Raw genomic sequence first — 23,197 nt, forward strand, 5'->3', positions numbered from 1 at the left:
AAACTGAGAACAAGTAAAACATGTCACCACGGACAGACTCACCTTTTACAGCTGAATGAACACTATTTATACTATTGGCCAATGAGGCATACAATATAATAGTGACATGACAGTAATGATTACCTACAAAAAAAAATCTTGGAAAACTATTGAACTATCAGTTAGAATTCCCTGAAATTAGCATTGGTAACATTTGTTGGGCTTCAGATATTTTTACGATGGTTGTTCGTAAAATACTTTCACAAAAATAACAAGAGAGCTATGCTCAAATATATGGACACGTAGCGCCACCCAATGGCAATAATTTTGATAACGCCATAGCGAAAAAAAAAAGTAATAGCCTTCTGGAGAAAAATTTTATCTTTAACCACTGAAAATTTCAAAGCAATTGGTCCAGTATTCGAAAAGAAAAGCGATTTTTTAAATATGATGGAGACAAATATTAACAATAACAACATAATATTGAAACGATCGTTATGTCCACTAAACGTGTCCAATAATAAATCGATGCTAAATACCTTTTTATTTTACAGATTATCACTGAGATTGTCAGCGTCAACATTAAACCGAAGTTAAAGACTGGAGAACTTATTACACTGAGCTTCGTGCATATAATGGTATTGATCTATATCAGGGTTGTGCAACATTTAATACAGAAGGGCCCAGATACGAATAACTGCGTGAAACCGCAGGCCGCACCTTTATTTAACATAAACTTTCTAGTAGTTGCCTAGTAGTTTCCTATAGGATTTATAACGCGAAGTGATTGGAATTACTCGCACGTGCTACTGAATTAAAAACTCGTTTTGTGGGCGGCATACTATTCAAAATTTTCACTTTTCCACGGGCCGCACAAATTTTCCCTGTGGGCCGCATTTGGCCTGCGGGTCGTAGGTTGTACATCCCTGATCTATATAATGGAATATAGTGTAGAAATAGATAGCATATGTACTTGGCTCAATGGCTGATGGTGAAAGCGTTTAACCTATAGTAATGTTGGCGAAACAAGATAAATATCTCAAATTCAAGGCTTGAACGTCCTTTTAAAAGCCTTTTTCTGTATCGTAAATAGCTTTTTAAATTCAAGGCTTGAACGTACTTTTAAAAGCCTTTTTCTGTATTGTAAATAGCTTTTTTCGTAGCTTGAAACACATTTTAGAACCTCAAGAGCGGTCTAACTTGGCAATTAGATATTTCAGACCACTATCGAGAATAACTGACTACACCCCTGAAGCTAACAACCACAATTCAGAGTTACGATTCATGTGTGCGCCTCGTGATCCAATAATTAATATTCATTGAACTTCTGTGACATTAAAACTTTTCTATATTTTCAGAATATAAGTCTCGAGAACGAGTTTAACCTATTCTGCGCTTACATCAATAAAACGACTGCAAAATGGACGAATCACGACTGCAAGATTATAGAAACGAACAACACCCACACCACATTCGTGTCTCCCCATCTCACCAACTTTGCTATACTTATGCAAGTGGTCGATTTTGAGGTATGGTTAATATGTTGATTATTGCCTCTCTCTTTCTCCTTTTCTCTCTCTCTTCTTCCAACTCTTTTCTCCTCATTCATTGCTCTCTTACCCTCCCTCACTATGTTTCTCTTTTTTCTGTAATCTCATTTGCTTTGTATTCCGTTCAAATAATGTCTTATCACACGTTTGCTATCTCTCTCTTTCCATCTCTTTCTTCGACATTCTTCTACTCACTCTCTCTTTCTTTATTTTTCCCCGTAATTTTTGACGATTCGTGCATAGCGTTTTGTTTTTATCGCCTTTGAATTATATCGCCTTGGCTTGTTGCACATTTGTAAATCACCAACAACCCCCCTCTCTCTCTCCAACTCTTTTCACTTCATTTCTCGATTTCATACTCCCTCACACGTTTGCTCTTTATCCCTCTTTTTTGGTCTTCTCCCACTCGCACTGTCTTGCACTCTCTCTCTTTCTCTCTCTCTCCCGCTCTCGCTCTCTCTCTTCGCTCAGTAGCAAATGTGTCTGATCTCTGAGCAAAGCCATGGGCGACCATTGATATGCTAAGGTTTACTGAAATTGTGTCGGAATATGGTGGTGCATTGCGTTCTAGTAAATGTCGGTTGACGCGTGACTTGAAGCAATTTGATTCAGTATGACCAGAATGTTTTGACTGAGACAAAAACCAATATAGTTTTCACTTTGCCCATTTGGTGCAGATATCAATACCTCATTTGTCATTTATTTCAAGTCCAATTTCAACTAGAAAACTGATTTTATCATACTCTCAAAATATAAATAATCAATACCTTTCTGTTTTAATTTTATTATATTTTAATATTTTTTATTTATTTTTGCTTCAAAGATTCCGGAAAACCATTTGAAAAATCTGAGTTTGATAACTTACATCGGATGTTCCATTTCAATATTCTGTCTCGTATTATCGCTGTGTGTATTTGCTCTCGTCAAGTAAGTACTTTTCATCACACTTTATCTTAATATACATGGGGATCAGACCAAGTGTAGACAAATGTTTATTAAAGTATCTACAATATAAATGTAAGTGAGAAAATTTTTTTTGCAGAAAATATCAGTATAAAGATAAATAATAGAATTCTTTGTTATTTTTCAAAATATCCTCCCTTTGCCTTCAACTGCACTGATTGGAATCGATCTGATTGGAACTTGACTGCACGAGGCATGTATGGGTTCTTCTGAAATTTTTGTCCCAACGGTTATGCCCATTAACAATCTAGGCATAAGAGCAGTTGTTCTCAACCTCAATAATTTTTTTCTCCCGTACATTTATATTGTAGATATTTTGATAAACATTTGTCTACACTTGGTCTGATCACCCAGTACTTAAACGTGATAAATTTTAGCCACTTTGTATCAAGAGGGCATCAAAACATTTTGCTATTTTCGACCTAACCTACACTAGGAGTCTTTAGTTCTCAATTGGCGTAAAGCTAATTAAAAATGAAGTTATTTGTTAGATTTCCATACACGTATTCTCAACATGTTTATCGAATAAATCAGGGGTTCCCAAACCAGGGGTCGCGACTCCAAATTGGGTCGGAGTGATAAGTAGGTAGGGTCGCAACCAGGTCATGGGGTTGGTGGGGTCGCTGAGGTATGGTAGAGGATGGATGTACAAAACATCTAAGATTTGACAAACCATGGTAAATTTAGCAGTTTGCATCATGGCTTACTGTAAAACAGGCCCATAGGCATCGCTCTATGCTTATGCTATAGAAAATATAGGTGATTATTGTGACATCACCGTTTGGTTTTAGCTTATTTTACTTGATACCACCACATGACCAATCTGAAAAGCCCAGGAAAAAAAGCTCTAAAATTCCATGAAAATATATATATATTGACCTGGGTCGCACTGGACACTTGGAAGTTGTCTTTGTGGTCGTCCTGAAAAAAGCTTGAGAACCCCTGGAATAAATCATACTTTCACCTTATTATCTGTTATTTGTAACTTATTGTTAGCTAGTTATTTTTGGCGGGTAGGGCGCGAGATTTGACAAATTCTAAAAAAGGAGCGCGGCTTAAAAAGCTTGAGAACCACGGCCATATAGGGAAGTAAATTCCGCTGATTGCCATTGTCAATATAAAATTAAATTCAATGAATGAATAAAATAAATGTTACCTTAACTTCGAAGTTCTGTTATCACGAACCTCTCAGAATTCATTGTTTTCTATTTTGTTTATGTAGAAATGCATTCGAAGAATCAGGGTAAGGATCCCGAGTAGTGTGGAGTATTGTGTTGTGTGTATTGAAACAGGGGTGTGCAGCCTTTAATACAGAAGGGCATGATAAAAAAATTAGTGAAAGTACGGGGTCGAACCTTTATTTAACATAGTATTTGCAAGCACAAAAATTTTGTTGTTATCGATCTTATAGAATGCATTGTTCACTTCGCAAAAGCCAGCTGTTAGGGCATTTTAACGTCATAGGCATCAGTGGTTCCTAAACCGCGGTCCGAGGGCAAATTACGGCCCACCTAACAATTTATTATGGCCCGCCGAGATTGGATGAAACAGTAAAACACTTTATGTTTCTACTTTTTGGCGTTCTAGATACTTCCGATTGTTACGCCATTATCACAGTTCAATCATGTTATATATTCGTTACAATTCAGTTATATCGGTATTAGGATTACATACGGGACGCGCCCTTGCGGAAGCACCCCTCTTCCGACCCGCGAATGTCCTTCCGCTTCTAATTTTGGCCCCGGGTGAATCAACTTTGAAAGCCACTGGCATAGATAATAAATTTTATCCAGGTATGGGCTTTGCAACGCAAACGGATTGGAATTACTAGCACATACCAGATTGAACTAAACTAAAAACTTTCGCGGGCCGCACATCATTCAAAATTGGCACTTAACCGCGGGCCACACAGTTTTTCATTGTGGGCCGCGTTTGGCCCGCGGTCCGCAGGTTGCACACTCCTGAATTAGAACATGTTAATATTATTTATGATGATTTGTAGTCATAGTGTTTGCACGAACTTTTATTTTGTTGACAACCCTTAAAGGCAACTTAGTTGACCAATCAAATTTAACAATCAGATCAGACTAGCCGTTCCCGCTCTTTTCAAACTCACAGCGTTTTAAAATTCACGCATATTTAGTCAAGGCAAAACTTGGCAAAACTATACTAAATACGAGAAATATTTTCAGGAAATGGATTGCTATTTTGCGACGCACTCGAAATTATTTTTCGACTCATTCAACAAACAGTTTGGTAACCACAGAGCCATGAGATTATTAAATACAATACTGACATAAAATCGTTCTTGTTCAAATTCGCTTATCTTCTATGTAACCATAATACCGCGCTTTGAACAACAAAATATTATTACTTTATAGGAATAAGTATTGATACAGATGATAGATAGATAGATTTGTTTCTTCTAAAATTGAGTCGTTATTGTAATTGCATGGTGTGTTGATTTTTTTGTGGGTCAAGTGTTGAATGTTCGCGCACATGAATATTCGGAGCTCCCAAAGTATGTGCACCAAAATGGCGCACAACCTGAACATAGTATGTGTACCAGGTTAGGGTTCAGGTTGTGCTGAACCCTAACCTGGTACACATACTATGTTCAGGTTGCGCGTCCTCTTGGTGCACATACTTCGGGAGCACCGAACATTCTTATATTGTGAAGTGCTTTGTGACCGATTATTTTATTTATGTGGTATTTCTAGTAGTGGGAATATTTATAACCAAGTCAAGTTTATTTTTTCCAACCAGTAAATAAAAAATAAAAAACAGTAGAACACGGAAAATACGAAAAAAATAAAAAATACGCATAAACCTATCCAGCAAAGCTTGAATAAATTTCAACACGATCAAGTAGCATGTCTGAAATACATATCTGATGAACTATTCCCATATCCGACATAGACTGGTAACCTGGGGAAATGTGTCGCAATTTTATTGAGTCGTTTTGTCGGCATTGAGAGCATATTAGGCTGCGATATACACAGCGGTTCTGATGTACACACAAATTTGTAGTATGTATACAAGTTCTTTGAATCAGGTATTTTATCTTAAATGAAAAATGGCACTGGACCCAATTATATGACGGAAAATAGGGAAAAACGGGAGAAAATGAGAAAACTAAACAAAACGAGAGAGCCTCACCAAATTCGCTCGTATTCATTCTCTCGAAATAAAACTACATCCTTCTTTTACAGTAATATTCGAGGACACAGGACAGAGCGCTACCATCTCCATGCAAACCTTGCTCTCTCGATGTTGCTCGGTCAAGTGACTTTCTTGGTTGGCGCTGATAATCCTCCAGGAACGGTATGTATGAAATCATCGAATTTGGTTGTTATCGAATGACAACCCATTTATATATATTAAGTGATTTAAAGGTTGTATCACGCTTTAACCTTTGTTATTCTGCATCGTTTTGTCTGACCAAAGGCATTTTCACCACCTAATTTATTCATTTAAAATCTTGCTACAGTATCTAAAAAGTTAGTGCTCAGGAATCCCCCAACACAAATGTATACAGAAAGAAGCAGTTTTACAGATACTCTGAACCATCCAAAATTGTCATTGTCAATTAGAAGTTTATTTACAACTTATATATATTTGTCTATCAGTAGAGGTTGCGCGGGCTTTTCTATTTCTAGCAAATTATGTACAATTTAATATAAATAAATAATCTTGACTTGACTCCATAATTAGCGAAACAAGGTCTAATCTTTCTTTATATTATATTCCAGGATTCCTGCAAAGCTACAGCAATACTTTTACATTTCTTCTATATGAGTGCGTTTAGCTGGATGTTGGTGGAAGGACTTCATTTATACAATCTTGTCGTGAAGGTTTTCAGAAGCGCACAGAGTAGATTGGGATATTATTACATGATAGGATGGGGTAATTTATATAACTTAATATATTGATGCAACTTTTGGTCTACACTACACTTCCACTAAGAGCGAAGGTATTAGTAAATGAATTAAAATCTCAGTTAAATTAATATAAAAACTAGGGCAAATACCCTCACATTATTTTCCGTCACGTCACGAGTGAGGTTTAGTCCATGAGTCATTAGTATTAGCAAGCTGTTATTACCCTTTTCGGAGCTCCGGAAGTATGTGCACCAAGATGGCGCACGACCTTAAACCGAACCTGGTACCCAGACTGTGTTCAGGTTGTGCGCCATCTTGGTGCACATACTTCGGGAGCACCCCCTTTTCTCACATTCCCCTTTACTTAGTTTAGTAATTTCACCATTTCCCAGGGTATCGATGGATACACTTTTGGAGCGCCGTCATTTTTTTTGCCTAACAAGTGTAGTTCTTCGTCTTGTTCAGAGTTTCTTATTATTATCTAGATTTGAATTTAATCCTAATACAATCAATACATTTGATTTCTGTTTTACAGGGACGCCTCTACTTATATGTACAATTTCAGTAGCTGCGGCATTCAGCGGATACGGAGAAAATAAAAAGTATGTTCCAACAATAGAACCGAGAAAATGTTAATAATTCAGTCGCACTAAAAAAGTCTCAACACTGGGGTCCTGACAAGTCAGTTGAGCGATTCAAGAAACCGTTTGCTACTCGTTACATCATTTTACACAGTGTTCATGAGCTACATTTTACAAACTAAATACGAGGCCTAAGCTTTGCGCCACAAACTGCCATTACAACAGAAACGAGTTGCGCTTTAGTTTCCCAGTATCGCAGGAAATAGTACAGGTCATAATATAATTTTCCACTTTGATACATGGGCGCTCCAGAAGTATTTGTACCGATATAGAGATGACTAATGTTCGCCTACTTCACATCAGGTTGTGTAAAGGGACTGAAACCTATGAGCAGGGGGTATATTCACTTGGCTAACACAGTCAGTCCCCGAACTCGTGAGTCGTGATGAACTAAAATGAGTAAAATCGGAATAAAACCTAACCTGGTACACACACTACGGGAGTAATTAAAACATTCCCAGTCATAGTATAAATTTCCGCCTTGATAGTTGTACACTTCTTTACGCACAGGCGTTATTTATTTTGAACGAAAGAAATGAAATTTTTGGTACTACCGTAGTATACATGTGTACCAGGTTAGAGTTAGGGCATAATTTTATTTCGATTTTCTTTATTTTAGTTTTATTACGAGTTCGGTGACTGACTGTGTCAGTCAAGTGAATATAACCCCTGCTCACGGGTTTCAGTCTATTTAGACAACTTGATGTAAAATAGGCGGACAAAATTAGTTACCTCTATATTGGTACACATACTTCTAGAGCACCAAATTTGTTAGTAAAAAGGTAGACTTGTCGTTGTTTCGAGATCGCTTCATTATCATGCTTGAAATATTTATGATGATAGTAACACCCTTATTTTATTTTAGTTGCTGGTTGGACATCAACAATACAATGGTTATTTGGGCGTTTGCTGGACCTGCATTATTTGTCATACTGGTAAGTTGAAACACTCCCCAAAACTGCTTTTCTTCGCAACTATTGGAACAATCGATTTTGAGACTTTAGTATATATTTGAAGAGAGAAAATTCTTTAGAAGCAAGGCCTTTTTCGTTTTTTTACTTCAAGATCCTCTATTTAAATTGATTCAATACCATACCTACCATTACGTTAGCTTGAGAATTTATATTTGTCTATATTCCAATCAATTAGCAACTAACTTTTACCTTTGATTTGATCACGCAAATTCGTCCCAAATGTTTAGTTCAATTTAAGATTTTTCAACAATTTCAGGTCAACACAATCATTCTCATTAAAGTTACTCGAGTTATTACAACACTCGCAAAATCAAAAGATAATTGTCTCAGCTGCATGACAGATAAAGCAACAGTGGTGTAAGTAGATCAGGAAAAATATTTTTGTAGACAATCTTGTGTTCTTTTCTGTTTTTTTTTTCAATATTTATCTGAAACAGCAACCATTAGCATTGATTCTACTAAATAATAACATAGTTATTTATGATTACTTAAAAAAGATCGAAATAATAAATCAAACATACAAGACTTAGAACAGTAGTTCTCAAACAGTGGGGAGCGCCCCACAAGGAGGGCGTAGACAATTTTTTGAGGGGGGTGAATCTAATTAAAAAAAAAAATACTTGTTAAATTTGATCTTGCCCGCCTTGTTTGTTTTTAAAACTTTTCATTTATCTCATTATTCACGTTCCATTCACGTATTTTGTGAATAAAACATACTTTTTCCTGCCCTATTATGGATATTTACATTTCTTCATTGTTTACGTTTCTTTTTTATGTACACGTATTTTCAACGTGCTTTTGGATAACGCATACTTTCGCTTTTCTATCCATTATTTGTAGCTTATTGTTAACTAGTTATTTTTGAGGTGGGCGCGAGACTTGACAAATTCTAAAAAGGGGGCGCCTTTAAAAAGTTTGAGGACCACTGATTTGGAATGATTGCGTTCGTTGTGCGTTCTTGCAGCTAAAATGGTTCCATGAAAAATGATTTATTTCTAGGAGTGTTTCTACCTTATTTAAAGCAGTGCAATGAGACTTGCATCATTGTTTAGAAAATCTGAAATTTAGTAGTAAGTTTTTGCTGGATAAAACGGGTATACCTATTATCAAAATAGATAATGATTGTTCATCCTGCAACGATTTTGGTTGTTTTCACAACTTTTTACTGATTACCCACGTTTTTGCAAAGTTTTTGGAGGTTTTCGTTATTTATTCTGAATTTTATGAGTCAAATTATTGTAACAAAAACGCAATTTCTTTTTCTTTACACCATATTTTTTCACATTTTCAGTGTCTGTGCAAAGGGAATCGCAGTCTTAATGCCAATTCTGGGAGTTACTTGGGTGTTTGGAGTCTTTGCTGTCAACGAAGATACGATCATATTTCAATACTTATTTGCAATCTTCAATTCTCTTCAAGGATTTTTCTTATTCATGTTTCATTGCATCTTTAATTCAGAGGTTTGTTTTTTCATGGTTGCTCATGGACCCCAGAGTACCGTTCCTTGGGCCCATGGGTCTAGGGCCCAGTTCAAAGTGCCCAGTTCATAGTAGGGCCCAGTTCATAAGTGCTTTAACATATCAATTTGCAATCATATTTTGGTACTCCCGTAGTGTAAGTCCCTATTTTAGTTCTAGCACGAGTTCTGGGACTGTCTGTGTTAGCCAAGAGAAAATCCCCCCCCCCCCCCATAGTTTTCAGTCTCTTTACACAACTTGATGTAAAATAGGCGAACAAAATTAGTTACCTTCATATTGGTACACACACTTCTGGAGCGCCCACCTTTATAAATTCAGAGGTATATCGTGATACTTTATTCTTGGAAGCTTGCATAATATGAATTTTTAGTTGCACTAGCTTAATTAGTATAGAGAAAAAATAGATCAGAATCATAGCTGAAGCGCTATGATGTCACAATTTTAAAACCATAATTTCACAAAATCCAAACGAAAGAAAACTTTAAAGTGATTTAAAATAAATTAAACTCTGGCGAAATATCGGCTTTGTTGGTCCATTAGTTGATGTCACAAAAACGCCAATTTGTGCAATTGGCGAAATACCGTATTGCAAACAGTCGTTTCTAGTTTGAACTCTATTTTCATTGTGGAGAAATTGAAAGTAAACAAGAGTGAAAGTAAACAATAAATTAAATAAAACAGCGAAAGTTTGGGTAAAATATTTGATCTATTAGTTACGAATAAAGACAATTTCCACCCATTGTAACAATAATATAGCATAACAAGTCTATAAGTCTACTTCGTCTCCAGTTAAATGAAACAATCTGTTACCCATCGTAACGTCATTTCTTTTTTTCCAGACTAGGGCATCATTGAAATATCGGACAAAATCTTTCCGTAGTGACTTACAAAGTCGCTCAGCTTCTCATTCAAGGAGTCGCCGACAAACAAAGGTGGAATTAGTGAGGAATGCAGAACAAGTAGTACGTAGTTTAGTAGTTTGCACTTGGTTTTGTAGCCGTATGGTATATTCTAAATATCCTATAGAACAGTGGTTCTCAACCTATTATAGCTCACGGCTTCCTTTCAGCGGCTTTTAGCACTCATGGCCCTGTTCACCATTTCGGTGGTATTTATAGTGTTCTTTTGATTGGTGTATCTAAAATCCCATTATGTTCAAACAATTCATGCTTAACAAAGTCAAAACATCCTGCGAAATATCCTTATCAAGCAACAAAACTTGGAAAAAGGGGGAGTTTTCTTGTAAAGTGAAATGTAAAATCAGTTTTGCGCTTAGCATTGTAGCCTCCCTCCAATTGCTCTGTGCCCCCATTACGGGGCTGTGGACCTCCGGCTGGTAAACGCTTCTATAGAACACGTTTACATCTCATTTTCAAGCCGTAAGTTGTGCATACATATCTGGTGTTAACACAATTGCTTGAACAAGGTTCCGGACAAACGGTTAAAACATGTTACAGATCTAGTTTATTCTAAGATCTTATACGAAAAATCTTTATCAATATCGTTTGATTTGGTACTCAAACATAAGATTAATTAAAAGATTTTTTTTGTGTTAAACATAAATCTTGGTATTTAATACACATTTTAACAATTTAGCCGACGCAAGAAGAAGCACGAATATTAGTGAGTCCTGCCTTGCAAAAACTGTTTTGTTTAAATTTTATTTCTACAATTAATACTCAGCAAACTTAACTTTATACTAATGCACAAGAAAAACTTATGAAATCTATGAATTGATATTGTGAACCGAACTTAATACATATGCCGGCGTGCAGTGGCCAGCAGCACCTTGGAAAAGTTTGAGTTCATGTAGTTCTTTATTAATTATTTAACTATGAGCTCGTCCGGGTTGCGGCCACACATATTTATTTCACTTGAAATCAGACACGTATAACAATGTTCGAAGCACTTATTTTAGATTAAATAATCAAACTATTAAAAATAAAACAAATAAGGAACCGAAAATTGAAAATTTACGGAAAAATAGCAAGTGCCTAGGGCATACGGCCCGCGGGCCAAATCCGACACGTTGGGTAATTTTATTTGGCCCGCCCGATGCTGCCACAACCAAACTAAAACCAAGCTTTGATGTTTAAGCTAAAAAAATAGCTCACGGAATTTGTTGAGATTGCGATTAAATTTAGTCTTGGCATGAGGCTTATTGTTTCCCACATTTGCTTCTGTAAAACTGTAAATATTGTTCATAAAATGTAACTTTTACGTCACACCTATATGGCCCGCCAGTCTAGAAGGGCAAAATTTTTAGCCCCTGGTCAAAAACCCGGGTTGGGCCGGATGAAACATTTCGGCAAGCAGGGTCCGGCCCGCGGACCGTAATTTGCTTACTGATCCTGATTTTGCCTCTGATTCTGAGAGTACAAAATTTCCCCGAATTAACAAATTGGAAAAATATTGAGTAATATGCAGTCAATAATGAGTTTATCAACTGTATCACAGGAATTGAACAATTATATACTTTTCTACAACAACTAAGAGATATTTGTAAGTTGTTCATGATAGTAATCGTTAGTCGATCATTTTTAATATTTTCATTTTATTCATTTAGTTTAATAAACAACCAGATCCGTCGTTCATTTATCGGAATTTCGTTTATTATTTTTCATTTTTCTTCTTCCGAAGTATAGAGTATCATATACTTTCTTATTGAAACACCCTAGTCCTCTCGGAAATTTGCTACGTTCAAACCGACTTTTCTTTTCTATTATACAAATCTGTCTTTGAGTAATTCTATTTTAGCCTCTGTTTTGAATTATCCTCTTGAATTAATCTAATCTAATTAATCTAAAAATGCATTTTCATCCCAAATTTACAAATAATTACCTTTCATAAGAGTTCATCTTCCAGTAAAAAGCATCAGCATCAACTTAGGAATGGATTCATTTTGTCAGTACGCTTCATTTACCGTGTTATATATATTTGAATCGAATAATTGGCGACATATTTACAGCTGCATATGTAGCTGTGATCAAATAAATAGTTGGATATTAGTTACAAACTAGGAGCAAAATTCAAAGAATGTGTTTAAATGTACAACATTTTTCTGGGCATGTAGGCAGCGGAAATCAGCAAATTTGAACTTTTTCATTCTTTAGACATTTTCCGGTACTCCAGTAGTATGTGTACCAGGTTAGGGTTAGGTCATAATTTTATTCCGATTTTACTTATTTTCGATCTATTACGAGGACTGTTTGTGTTAGCCAAGTGAATATACCCCCTGCCCATAGGTTTCAGTCCCTTAATACAACTTGATGTAAAACAGGCGAACAAAATTAGTTACCTCCATATTTGTACACATACTTCTGGAGCGCCCATATTCCACATTCTGCTCACCTGCATGAATTCACTAACACTTAACGCAAAATTTTCTGCATGGAGAACATTACCTAACACTTAACACAATATTTTCATTATCTATTTGAAAAAAAAGAGAAGAAGTTGTGCTTATTGGTTTAATTTTGAGTATATTTCGGCTGTCCATGAAGAAAAATCGAAAAAATTAGAATTTTTATTTAAATGGTCAAAAACAAAGTAAAATGGTTGCCAATAGGCGGGCGATTTGAATCAATTTTTTTTTTACAATAACAATTTAGCTAATCGATTCATAGGCCCATTTCATGTCCGAGTCATAGACCAACTTTGTGTCTAATAAATAACTCAAATTCTTGATGAGAGCCAATGAGTTTCTAATAATGCTTCTTGGTTTATATACGACACATACACATGTAAATATTTCCAATTAATATTTTGGCTCAGTTTGATTTTATAAAATATCGTTGAAGTTATTACCGATTTACGCGATTTACTTTCGATGGTAATGTTATTAAGAAATATTCTTTATTCCGAATAAGGGAATTTATCGATACCACACATTGTCTTGGCCCTCACGGATGTATTAAATGAAGTAGAATACTTGAACAATTTCTGATTAAACAAAACAACAAACTTGGTTAAGATATATTGAGAACTGACTTTATGACAAAATTGAAACTGCAAAGGGACTTTATGGATACCCTGTATATATCAGGCATATCGAAAATTTCAACGTTGAAAAATATTCTAATGTCTTTTTTAATCCATACTTTATTGTTTGGTCTTCAGAATCCGGCTAAAGGAGGCGAAGGCAACTCGAACAGCTTTCGAAACCCAGCACACACCCAAGTCACACCTCTTGGTTCACCGACATCTAATCGACAAGCTTCTACTTCCAGCAATAACACATCCACCAGATCTGCCAAAAGAAACGGGTTTAAACAGTTTAATAATACTGAAAGAGGAAACGTTGGTTCAAGACCAGCCAGTGGCAACTCTGACAATTTCCCTAGTAGAAGAGTCACAAAAGCTTGGTGAAAATTTACCGCTATCATCATTCTCCCTGCACTCTCGGTTTTATGGCCCAGAATAGGGTTGTGCAATCTTTAATACAGGCGGCCCAGATATAAAGAACTAGGCAAACCCGCGGGCTTTCTAGTAGTTACAGGCACAAATGTTTTCAAGCCAGCTGTTAGGGCAATATAACGTCCTATGCCTCAGGTATAGGCTTTGCAACTCAAAGGTATTGGAATTACTCGCGCGTACAAGATTGAACAAAATCAAAAACTCGTTTTCCTGCCCGCACACCATTCAAAATTGGCACCTCTCTGTGGGCTTCACAACTTTTCCTTGTGGGTCGCATTTGGCCTGCAGCCGCAAGTTGCACACCCCTGGCCTAGAAGGTTGTTTAGAGACGTAAACGTCTGCTTATATGGGAAGCTGACATATATTGAAAAACAAGCAAAACATTTAAAAGTATCGCACTTACTAACGAACGCAAAATGTTACCCTTTTTATGCACTGGTCTATGTCGAAGGATTTGGAATCTTCGCACCTTGGATGATATATATATATATATAGGGTGTCCGTGAAGTCTTAAAAAATTTGTGAAAAAAAAATGAAGCAGTGATACATCTCCCGTATAGAATATGTATTTATTTCCTTATTCCCTTTTCATTTTTGGCGCCATTGAACCCTTTGCACTTAGCATCAACTTTTCTGCGTTTTGTTGGCATTTGTCTAATTATAATTGAATTATAGGTTCATTGAACGAGTAATTGTGAATTTTATACTTGTTGGGTTATAATATAAGTTAGTCTAAACGCGTCTCACAATGAATTGTGTAACGTGAAAAATATCGTCAAAACAGCTGTTTTGTTACTATAATTCAGTGAAGCGTCGTGGGCCGGATTATGTTACTCCGCGGGCCGGAGGTTGCCGACTTCTGCCATATATTGTGTTGGCCCTCACAGATTTATTAAATGAAGCAAAAATACTTAAACAATTACTGATTAGAAAACAGCAAACCAGGTTAAGATATATTGAGAACTGACTTCATAACAAAATTGAAATTGTAAAGGGAATTTATGGACTATATTTCCACACATCATGTTTCTCAAAGTCAACGATTCTTCTCATATTTCCGAATAATGTCTACAAATGAAGAAATTTTATATAAATCTGCACCAGTATTTCTTACATTTTTTTTTATTCTCTTTTATATTGATAGTTTTATATTTTGATTCTCATGACTTTTCACTGCACATTTTTGATGAAATTATAAAATTTTCTGTCACATTAACACAGTCCAAGTTAATTTAAGCGGCCATTTTTGTAACTGCAGTACTTTTGTAGACTTAAAATGAACTACCAAATATGAAGAATTGGCAATTTCGATCTTCAATACTACCTAATACTGTCTAAACCAGTGGTTCTCAAACTTAACGCGCCCTCTTATTAGAATTTGTCAAGTCTCGCGCCCCACCTCAGAAAAAACTAGCTAACAATAAGCTACAAATAACGGATAGTAAGGCGAAAGTAAAGTTTTACTCAGTAAACACGTTGAAAATACGTGGATAAAACGTAGATATCCAAAATAATGCGGGCAAGATCAAATCTAACAAATATTTTTGTTTTTAATTAGCTTCACGCCCCCTTAAAATATTGTCTACGCCCTCCTTGTGGGGCGAGCCCCACGTTTGAGAACCACTGGTGTAGTATTATATGGGAATATTAAATTCTCGGAACATTACAATTCGTTGATATAAAAGGTAACCCAATTGTTTTTCTACAAAGTAACACCATATGCCAAGTCAATCTAGTCCAAGGGTTCCCAAACTGGGTGACGTCAGAGGTATTTATTTGTCATTTGAATGAAAAAGTTTCAACATTGAAGTTCTTGAGTTTTTGGAAATGAAATTGAAAGACGATGTGAAGGACGCATCGCTCCGCCATCGGGTCTACAACACCTTTGAACATATAACCTTCGAACTACGTTTCAAGGGTACAGTTGATTGGGCATAATGTTTTGTTTTGCATAACTTTTAATCTGCCCGTTATTTCGGAAAAAATGCGATATCCGAGTTTCAAAGTAATAGGACACCATAGCAAAAATTAAACCGATGTGCCTTAAATTTATTTTTAATATTCTTATGTGTGATTTTCTTTTTATGTGTGCTTTTTATTTTCCACTGTACTTTCACATATCATGACGATAGTTGCTTTAGAAGTTGCACTTGATTTTGTGCAAAATATATATACTCCTTATAAAATCTTTTGTACTTTGTCAATTTTACCGATGGTTTATGTAGTAACTGATCCTGTGCGCAATAGGTGTTAAGATAGCATTTACATATTTATCCCGGGAGAGAAGAAAGCCGATAAAACACCTTAAACATATGATGAACCACGGCCTCTCGTCAGGTTACCAGTTTATGTCCAGTATGGAGTTATTTAGTCAGTCATCCGTTCCAGATGCATAGACTTGACGGTGGAGGAAAATCGATATGCACAAGCCGACGAATTATTTGTGAAACGACAAAACAATGTGCATTTTTATAACAAAATGGCAAATGGGTGTAGCAAAAAAAGAAATATAAATCATGTGTAATCAATTCGCTGGTGAAGAATATAGAAAGTGAATTGTCAAAAAGTGAGGAGAACTAGTAACGGAAAACACAGTAAAGAAAGCGAGTATGGCGGTCATGACATCAAGCTTGATGAAGGCACTAAAACAAATACTAATCACACAGTGCATGAGAGAAAAAAATCCTTTCACATTAGTGAAAAAAGTTGTGGAAACTAATTACTAGGGCTGGGCATTTTCGAATACCTGATGTTTCAGAATCGAATATTTTTTTCGAATCCAATCGAATCTCGAATACTTGGAAGATATAAAATTGTATGTAACTTTCTTATTATATTAGGTTACTAAAAACATAGTATATATACATCACTCAGGCAGATTGCTGAGCGTTCACATACAATAAAAAACGCGTTTTCGTCAATAACTCACTACAGAAAAGAGTTATATATATGTCAGAATTGCATTGAAAAATATGGCTTCAATAAAAAAAATTGAGAAATTTACCTCGACCATTGGTGGAAGGGAAAAAAACAAGATGGCGGCGATTCGAAATTTTGCTTTGAACCGATTCGAATATTTTACTATTCGATTCAAAATTCCCAGCCCTACTAATTACTCAAGCTGGGTGTAACAAAACGCATAACTATAGGGAATGAATGATTCTTGCGTAGCATGAAAGAGCAATAACTGTTTTTATGATAACGAAATGTGTTCATTAGAACAGAAAATATGCATGATTCAACACCATCAGCACTTGAAGTTCAATTAGTGTGAGAAAGTGACAAATAAACAAACAAAAAAACTGAACAATATTGTACATAAATGAAGTCAAATTTGTGAAAGTCCAAAATCTGAATTATCAAATATTTGTTTTTACTGAACTTTTTCGACAACCTCCAGTAAAAGTGTTATGGCGAAAACATGAAATAAATAGCTCAGATTCAAAATTAGATATTTTAATTTGTATACCCGTCAACCAAAAGAATGTGCGTCAGATAGTTTTAAAGATAGGAGTATAATATATTTAAAGAAAATGTAGGAAAGATGAGCTTACTTCCGAAACACTTACGTCGTTTGGAGTAGTACGATTGTAATCCAGTCAAGTCGAGTTCATTTTTTCCAACCAGAAAAAAGTATATCACACGAGCACAAATTTCGAAGTAACGGGGAACCAAAGCCGGTTATCGAGCAGCGATTCCCGAAATATATAATTATTTTCAAGGAATATTACGTACAAGTTTAAGGCTACGACGTGCAATTGCTCACTCATTCATAAACAGTATTTTATTATAAAGACTTTGCAAACGACTACTGAGGTATCAAAATACACATAGAAATACGCGGAGATGTCAGGAATCTGTTAGGCACGGCAGCTAATCCGCCTCAAAGTAACACTTTTGTGTAAAGATGAGCTTGGTGCATAAAAAATACAGGTAAGGAGTGTAAGTGTGCGCGCTAAAATGCAAAATGGGATGGTCCTGCATTCTTCAACTTCAATAGTGATGCACTTGAAGAAGTTTTGTCGGCGTCTTATATTATTTTAATTACCGGTACAATAAAATATAAACTAAATCGCTGCATGCACTATTGACTATAGCAATAATGTTATTATCATAAAATAAGCAAGGAATGAGTTTAAAATCCATGCACCCGAAACAAATAACTGAAATAACTAGCTAACTAATCTCATACACGACATCGGCCAAAAATTACTATGACGACATGGACTGGTACCCGGACTCGAGGCTGCGGTACACCATATGATTGAGCCATCTATCGGCTTCTCTCTCTTCAAGAAATGTTCGAAAATCCAATCCTATCCTAAAACGCCTACTTCGTTGCTACTCAGTACTCTGACCCAGTGTTGTTCAACCTTTTTTTACCGTGGTATACCATTTACATTTTTTCAAGAACTTTGTATACCTTACAAATATTCTGAGAACTGACTTCATAACAAAATTGAAATTGTAAAGGGAATTTATGGACTATATTTCCACACATCATGTTTCTCAAAGTCAACGATTCTTCTCATATTTCCGAATAATGTCTACAAATGAAGAAATTTCATATACCTAAATACGCACCAGTATTTCTTACATTTTTTTTAATCTTTTTGATATTGATAGTTTTAGATTTTGATTCTCATGACTTTTCTCTGCACATTTTTGATGAAATCATAAATATTTCTGTCACATTAAAATAGTTTAAGTTAATTTATGCGGTCGTTTTTGTAACTGCAGTACTTTTGTAGACTTAAAATGAACTACCAAATGAAGAATTGGCAATTTCGATCTTCAATACTACCTAATACTGTCTAAACCAGTGGTTCTCAAACTTAACGCGCCCTCTTATTAGAATTTGTCAAGTCTCGCACCCCACCTCAAAAAAACTAGCTAACAATAAGCTATAAATAATGGATAGTAAGGCGAACGTATGTTTTACTCAGTAAACACGTTGAAAATACGTGGATGGAACGTAAATATCCAAAATAATGCGGGCAAGGTCAAATCTAACAAATATTTTTGTTTTTAATTAGCTTCACGCTCCCTCAAAATATTGTCTACGCCCCCCTTGTGGGGCGCGCCCCACGTTTGAGATCACTGGTATAGTATTATATGGAAATACTAAATTCTCGGAACATTACAATTCGTTGATATAAAAGGTAACCCAATTGTTTTTCTACAAAGTAACACCATATGCCAAGTCAATCTAGTCCAAGGGTTCCCAAACTGGGTGACGTCAGAGGTATTTATTTGTCATTTGAATGAAAAAGTTTCAACATTGAAGTTCTTGAGTTCTTGGAAATGAAATTGAAAGACGATGTGAAGAACGCATTGCTCCGCCATCGGGTCTACAACACCTTCGAACATATAACCTTCGAACTACGTTTCAAGGGGTACAGTTGATTGGGCATAATGTTTTTTTTTTTTTGCATAACTTTTAATCTGCCCGTTATTTCGGAAAAAATGCGATATCCGAGTTTCAAAGTAATAGGACACCATAGCAAAAATTAAACCGATGTGCCTTAAATTTATTTTTAATATTCTTATGTGTGATTTTCTTTTTATGTGTGCTTTTTTTTCCACTGTACTTTCACGTATCATGACGATAGTTGCTTTAGAAGTTGCACTTGATTTTGTGCAAAATATATATACTCCTTATAAAATCTTTTGTACTTTGTCAATTTTACCGATGGTTTATGTTGTAACTGATCCTGTGCGCAATAGGTGTTAAGATAGCATTTACATATTTATCCCGGGAGAGAGGAAAGCCGATAAGACATCTTAAACATATGATGAACCACGGCCTCTCGTCAGGTTACCAGTTTATGTCCAGTATGGAGTTATTTAGTCAGTCATCCGTTCCAGATGCATAGACTTGACGGTGGAGGAAAATCGATATGCACAAGCCGACGAATTATTTGTGAAACGACAAAACAATGTGCATTTTTATAACAAAATGGCAAATGGGTGTAGCAAAAAAAGAAATATAAATCATGTGTAATCATTTCGCTGGTGAAGAATATAGAAAGTGAATTGTCAAAATGTGAAAAGAAACAGCAACGGAAAACACAGTAAAGGAAGCTAGTATGGCGGTCATGACATCAAGCTTGATGAAGGCACCAAAACAAAAACTAATCACACAGTGCATGGGGGAGAAAAGTCCTTTCACAATAGTGAAAAAGTTGTGGAAACTAATTACTAGGGCTGGGCATTTTCGAATACCTGATGATTTCAGAATCAAATCGAATATTATTTTCGAATCGAATCTCGAAAGATACAAAATTGTATGTAACTTTCTTATTATATTAGGTTACTGAAAACATAGTATACATCACTCAGGCGGATTGCTGAGCGTTCACATACAATAAAAAACGCGTTTTCATCAATAACTCACTACAGAAAAGAGTTATATATATGTCAGAATTGCATTGAAAAATATGGCTTCAATAAAAAAAATTGAAAAATTTATCTCGACCATTGGCTGAAAGAGAAAAAAAAAGATGGCGGCGATTTGAAATTATGCTCCGAACCGATTCGAATAATTTACTATTCGATTTGATTCAAAATTCCCAGCCCTACTAATTACTTAAGCTGAGTGTAACAAAACGCATAACTATAGGGAATGAATGATTCTTGCGTAGCATGAAAGAGCAATACCTGTTTTTATGATAACAAAATGTGTTCATTAGAACAGAAAATATGCATGATTCAACACCATCAGCACTTGAAGTTCTATTAGTGTGAGAAAGTGACAAATAAACAAACAAAAAAACTGAACAATATTGTACATAAATGAAGTCAAATTTGTGAAAGTCCAAAATCTAAATTATCAAATATTTGTTTTTACTGGACTTTTTCGACAACCTCCAGTAAAAGTGTTATGGCGAAAACATGAAATAAATAGCTCAGATTTAAAATTAGATATTTTAATTTGTTTACCTGTCAACCATAAGAATGTGCGTCAGATAGTTTTAAAGATGTATAATAAGGAGTATAATATATTTAAAGAAAATGTAGGAAAGATGAGCTTACTTCCGAAACATGTCGTTGGGAGTAGTACGGTTGTAATCCAGTCAATTCGAGTTTATTTTTTCCAACCAGGAAAAAAAATATCACACGAGCACAAATTCGAGAAAATGATTATTTGAATTTTTACTGGGGAAGGGAAGTAACGGGGAACCAAAGCCGGTTATCGAGCAGCGATACCCGAAATATATAATCATTTTCAATAAATATTACGTGCAAGTTCAAGGCTACGACTTGCGATTGCTCACCCATCAATTTTTTTCTTATAATGATTTTGCAAACGACTACTGAGGTATCAAAAGGCACATAGGAATATGCGAGATGTCAGGAATCTGTTAAGCACGGCAGCTAAACCGCCTCAAAGTAAAACTTTCGTGTAAAGATGAGCTTGGTGCAGAAAAAATTTAGGTAAAAATTGAGAGTGTAAGTGTGCGAGCTAAAATGCAAAATGGGCTGATCCTGCATTCTTCAACTTCAATAGTGATGCACTTGAAGAAGTTTTGTCGGCGTCTTATATTATTTTAATTACCGGCACAAAAAATATGAACCAAATCGCTGCTTGCACTATAGCAATAATGTGATTATTATAAAATAAGCAAGGAATAAGTTCAAAAGACCATGCACCCGAAACAAATAGGCCTACTGAAATAACTAGCTAACTATAGTTATAATCAGATACAGTTCCAATACATTTGAACCCACGACAATTGCACCTGCATACTATTGCACTTATGGATTTTTTTGTTTTGTTTTACGGGTATTTGAACCCATACTAGCCCTAACCCATGGGTTTTAGCATATAGATTGAACCCGCGGTTATACTCATGGGTTCAAATGTACGTGGGTTCAAATGTATGGTCACCGTAAAAAATACTTACTGTATTGTACTGTATCAAGGTCATTTATTTATCTTGGTTGACCGTATCCACTATGTGGCGTTGTTTAATGTGTTTTTGTTGTTTTCCATCGGATGAGAGTTTTAATTTCAGGCGCATTATTGCAATTTCGTTAAGGTAGATAAGATAGGAAGATATATTTTAAGCTATGTGCAAAAACAAAAATGATAGTTAGTAACTGCGGCACTAGACAAACACACAAGAATACACGACGCAATAAATTCATGATCAAACTTCAATTACGGTTTTTTCGTTATTGGGTTTGGAACTGCAGACCTGAGATAAAAAAGTCCCGAAATCTTAAACTTTGGTGTCATTGGCAATTCAACAACTTTTCCAACCACAAGACGTTTGACTTATGATTTTGTTTAAATTTGCTTCCAGCAGTTGGGAGTTGTTTAGCAATATTAATACTGTAGAGTAGGGTTGCCAACTATGAAAAGTCTAGGACATAGATTACCGTCATCATTTATTATGTACCTTGCAGGAAAGAGCAATATAAAACAATGAAATACAAATTATATACAAGCTAAAAAAATATTAAAAAAATATTCATGTGTTTTTCATTCATGTTTTATTTTTTCCGAAAGTTCACGACACGTGTCTTTCAAGTTGAAGTATATTAAAAGCTCACTTTTCATTTATTTTCAGTCCAGGTCTTATTTTCGAGAAAACACGGTATGGTAGTTTTGCGATTTTTAACCATTGCTGTGTTATGTCATAAAAAAAGTTAAGTCAGTAAGTGGGTCGCCATAATCTGTGGTAATAAATAGTGGGTCCCAACTCTAAAAAGTTTGGGAACCACTGTTCTAGATAATTCGATAACATACTACGGTTACACAAGCATTTACAAAAACAGCATTATTGGATTGTGGACGTCATAGAGACCAATTATACATAGAATTTTCAGTTATTGAACTAGAATTTACTCAAATCTTGTAGTGTTGCCATTTGCCATCTTCGGAAAATTAATGTAAAATATTTGAAATGTTGATAAAGTTGGTGTTTCTTCGGCTATTTGAGAGTCAAAGGGAAATTAAAAAGAATAATTAAAAGCTTGCAAATACATAAACTGAGGCGATTTTTTAAGAACGGAACAATATCAAACACAGTACTATTATAACTCTCGGGCAAAACGACGTTGGAAAAAATAAAGGACAATTATCATCTTAAAAAGGACAAGGACAAAAATCTCAATTAAAGGATTGTCCTTTGAAATAAAGGACGGTTGGCAACCCTACTGTAGAGTCCCTTCCCCGTAATGCGATCATTTTCGCCGAAATGCTTCGAATATGTGTAATATGCTTTGTAATCACAGCAAACACTTCATTTTTCATTAACATACTCTACAAACCGGAAAACTGTTTGGCTTCAATTAAGCAGCCTCATC

At 35.4% G+C, this 23,197-nt stretch overlaps 2 protein-coding genes across 9 annotated transcripts in view; one reads left to right on the forward strand and one right to left on the reverse strand.

Annotated features, from left to right (window-relative positions):
- Positions 1-12,732, reverse strand: part of LOC120348399 (uncharacterized) — a 115,376-nt gene extending 102,644 nt beyond the window's left edge. Inside the window, exon 1 of the mRNA XM_039418509.2 lies at positions 12,722-12,732. The gene's annotated coding sequence lies outside the window, so the exon portion shown is untranslated. The remainder of the gene's footprint in view (positions 1-12,721) is intronic.
- Positions 1-16,068, forward strand: part of LOC120346747 (uncharacterized) — a 41,841-nt gene extending 25,773 nt beyond the window's left edge. For 4 of the 8 annotated variants that reach the window (XM_078116622.1, XM_078116620.1, XM_078116623.1 and 1 more), the window contains 13 exons: positions 534-617; positions 1,338-1,508; positions 2,353-2,456; positions 3,715-3,735; positions 5,705-5,816; positions 6,245-6,398; positions 6,909-6,975; positions 7,880-7,949; positions 8,245-8,345; positions 9,280-9,448; positions 10,306-10,428; positions 11,063-11,089; positions 13,586-16,068. In XM_078116622.1, the coding sequence (XP_077972748.1) occupies positions 534-617; positions 1,338-1,508; positions 2,353-2,456; positions 3,715-3,735; positions 5,705-5,816; positions 6,245-6,398; positions 6,909-6,975; positions 7,880-7,949; positions 8,245-8,345; positions 9,280-9,448; positions 10,306-10,428; positions 11,063-11,089; positions 13,586-13,834 (1,452 nt within the window). In that variant the 3' untranslated portion in view covers positions 13,835-16,068. Of the gene's footprint in view, positions 1-533; positions 618-1,337; positions 1,509-2,352; positions 2,457-3,714; positions 3,736-5,704; positions 5,817-6,244; positions 6,399-6,908; positions 6,976-7,879; positions 7,950-8,244; positions 8,346-9,279; positions 9,449-10,305; positions 10,429-11,062; positions 11,090-11,923; positions 11,969-13,585 lie in introns of all 8 variants that reach the window. The other 4 variants (XM_078116625.1, XM_078116626.1, XM_039416564.2 and 1 more) reach the window with 4 other exon arrangements.
- Positions 16,069-23,197: the final 7,129 nt, after the last annotated feature.

The sequence above is a fragment of the Styela clava genome, chromosome 1 (genome assembly GCF_964204865.1).
Source record: "Styela clava chromosome 1, kaStyClav1.hap1.2, whole genome shotgun sequence".
Lineage (NCBI taxonomy): Eukaryota > Metazoa > Chordata > Ascidiacea > Stolidobranchia > Styelidae > Styela > Styela clava.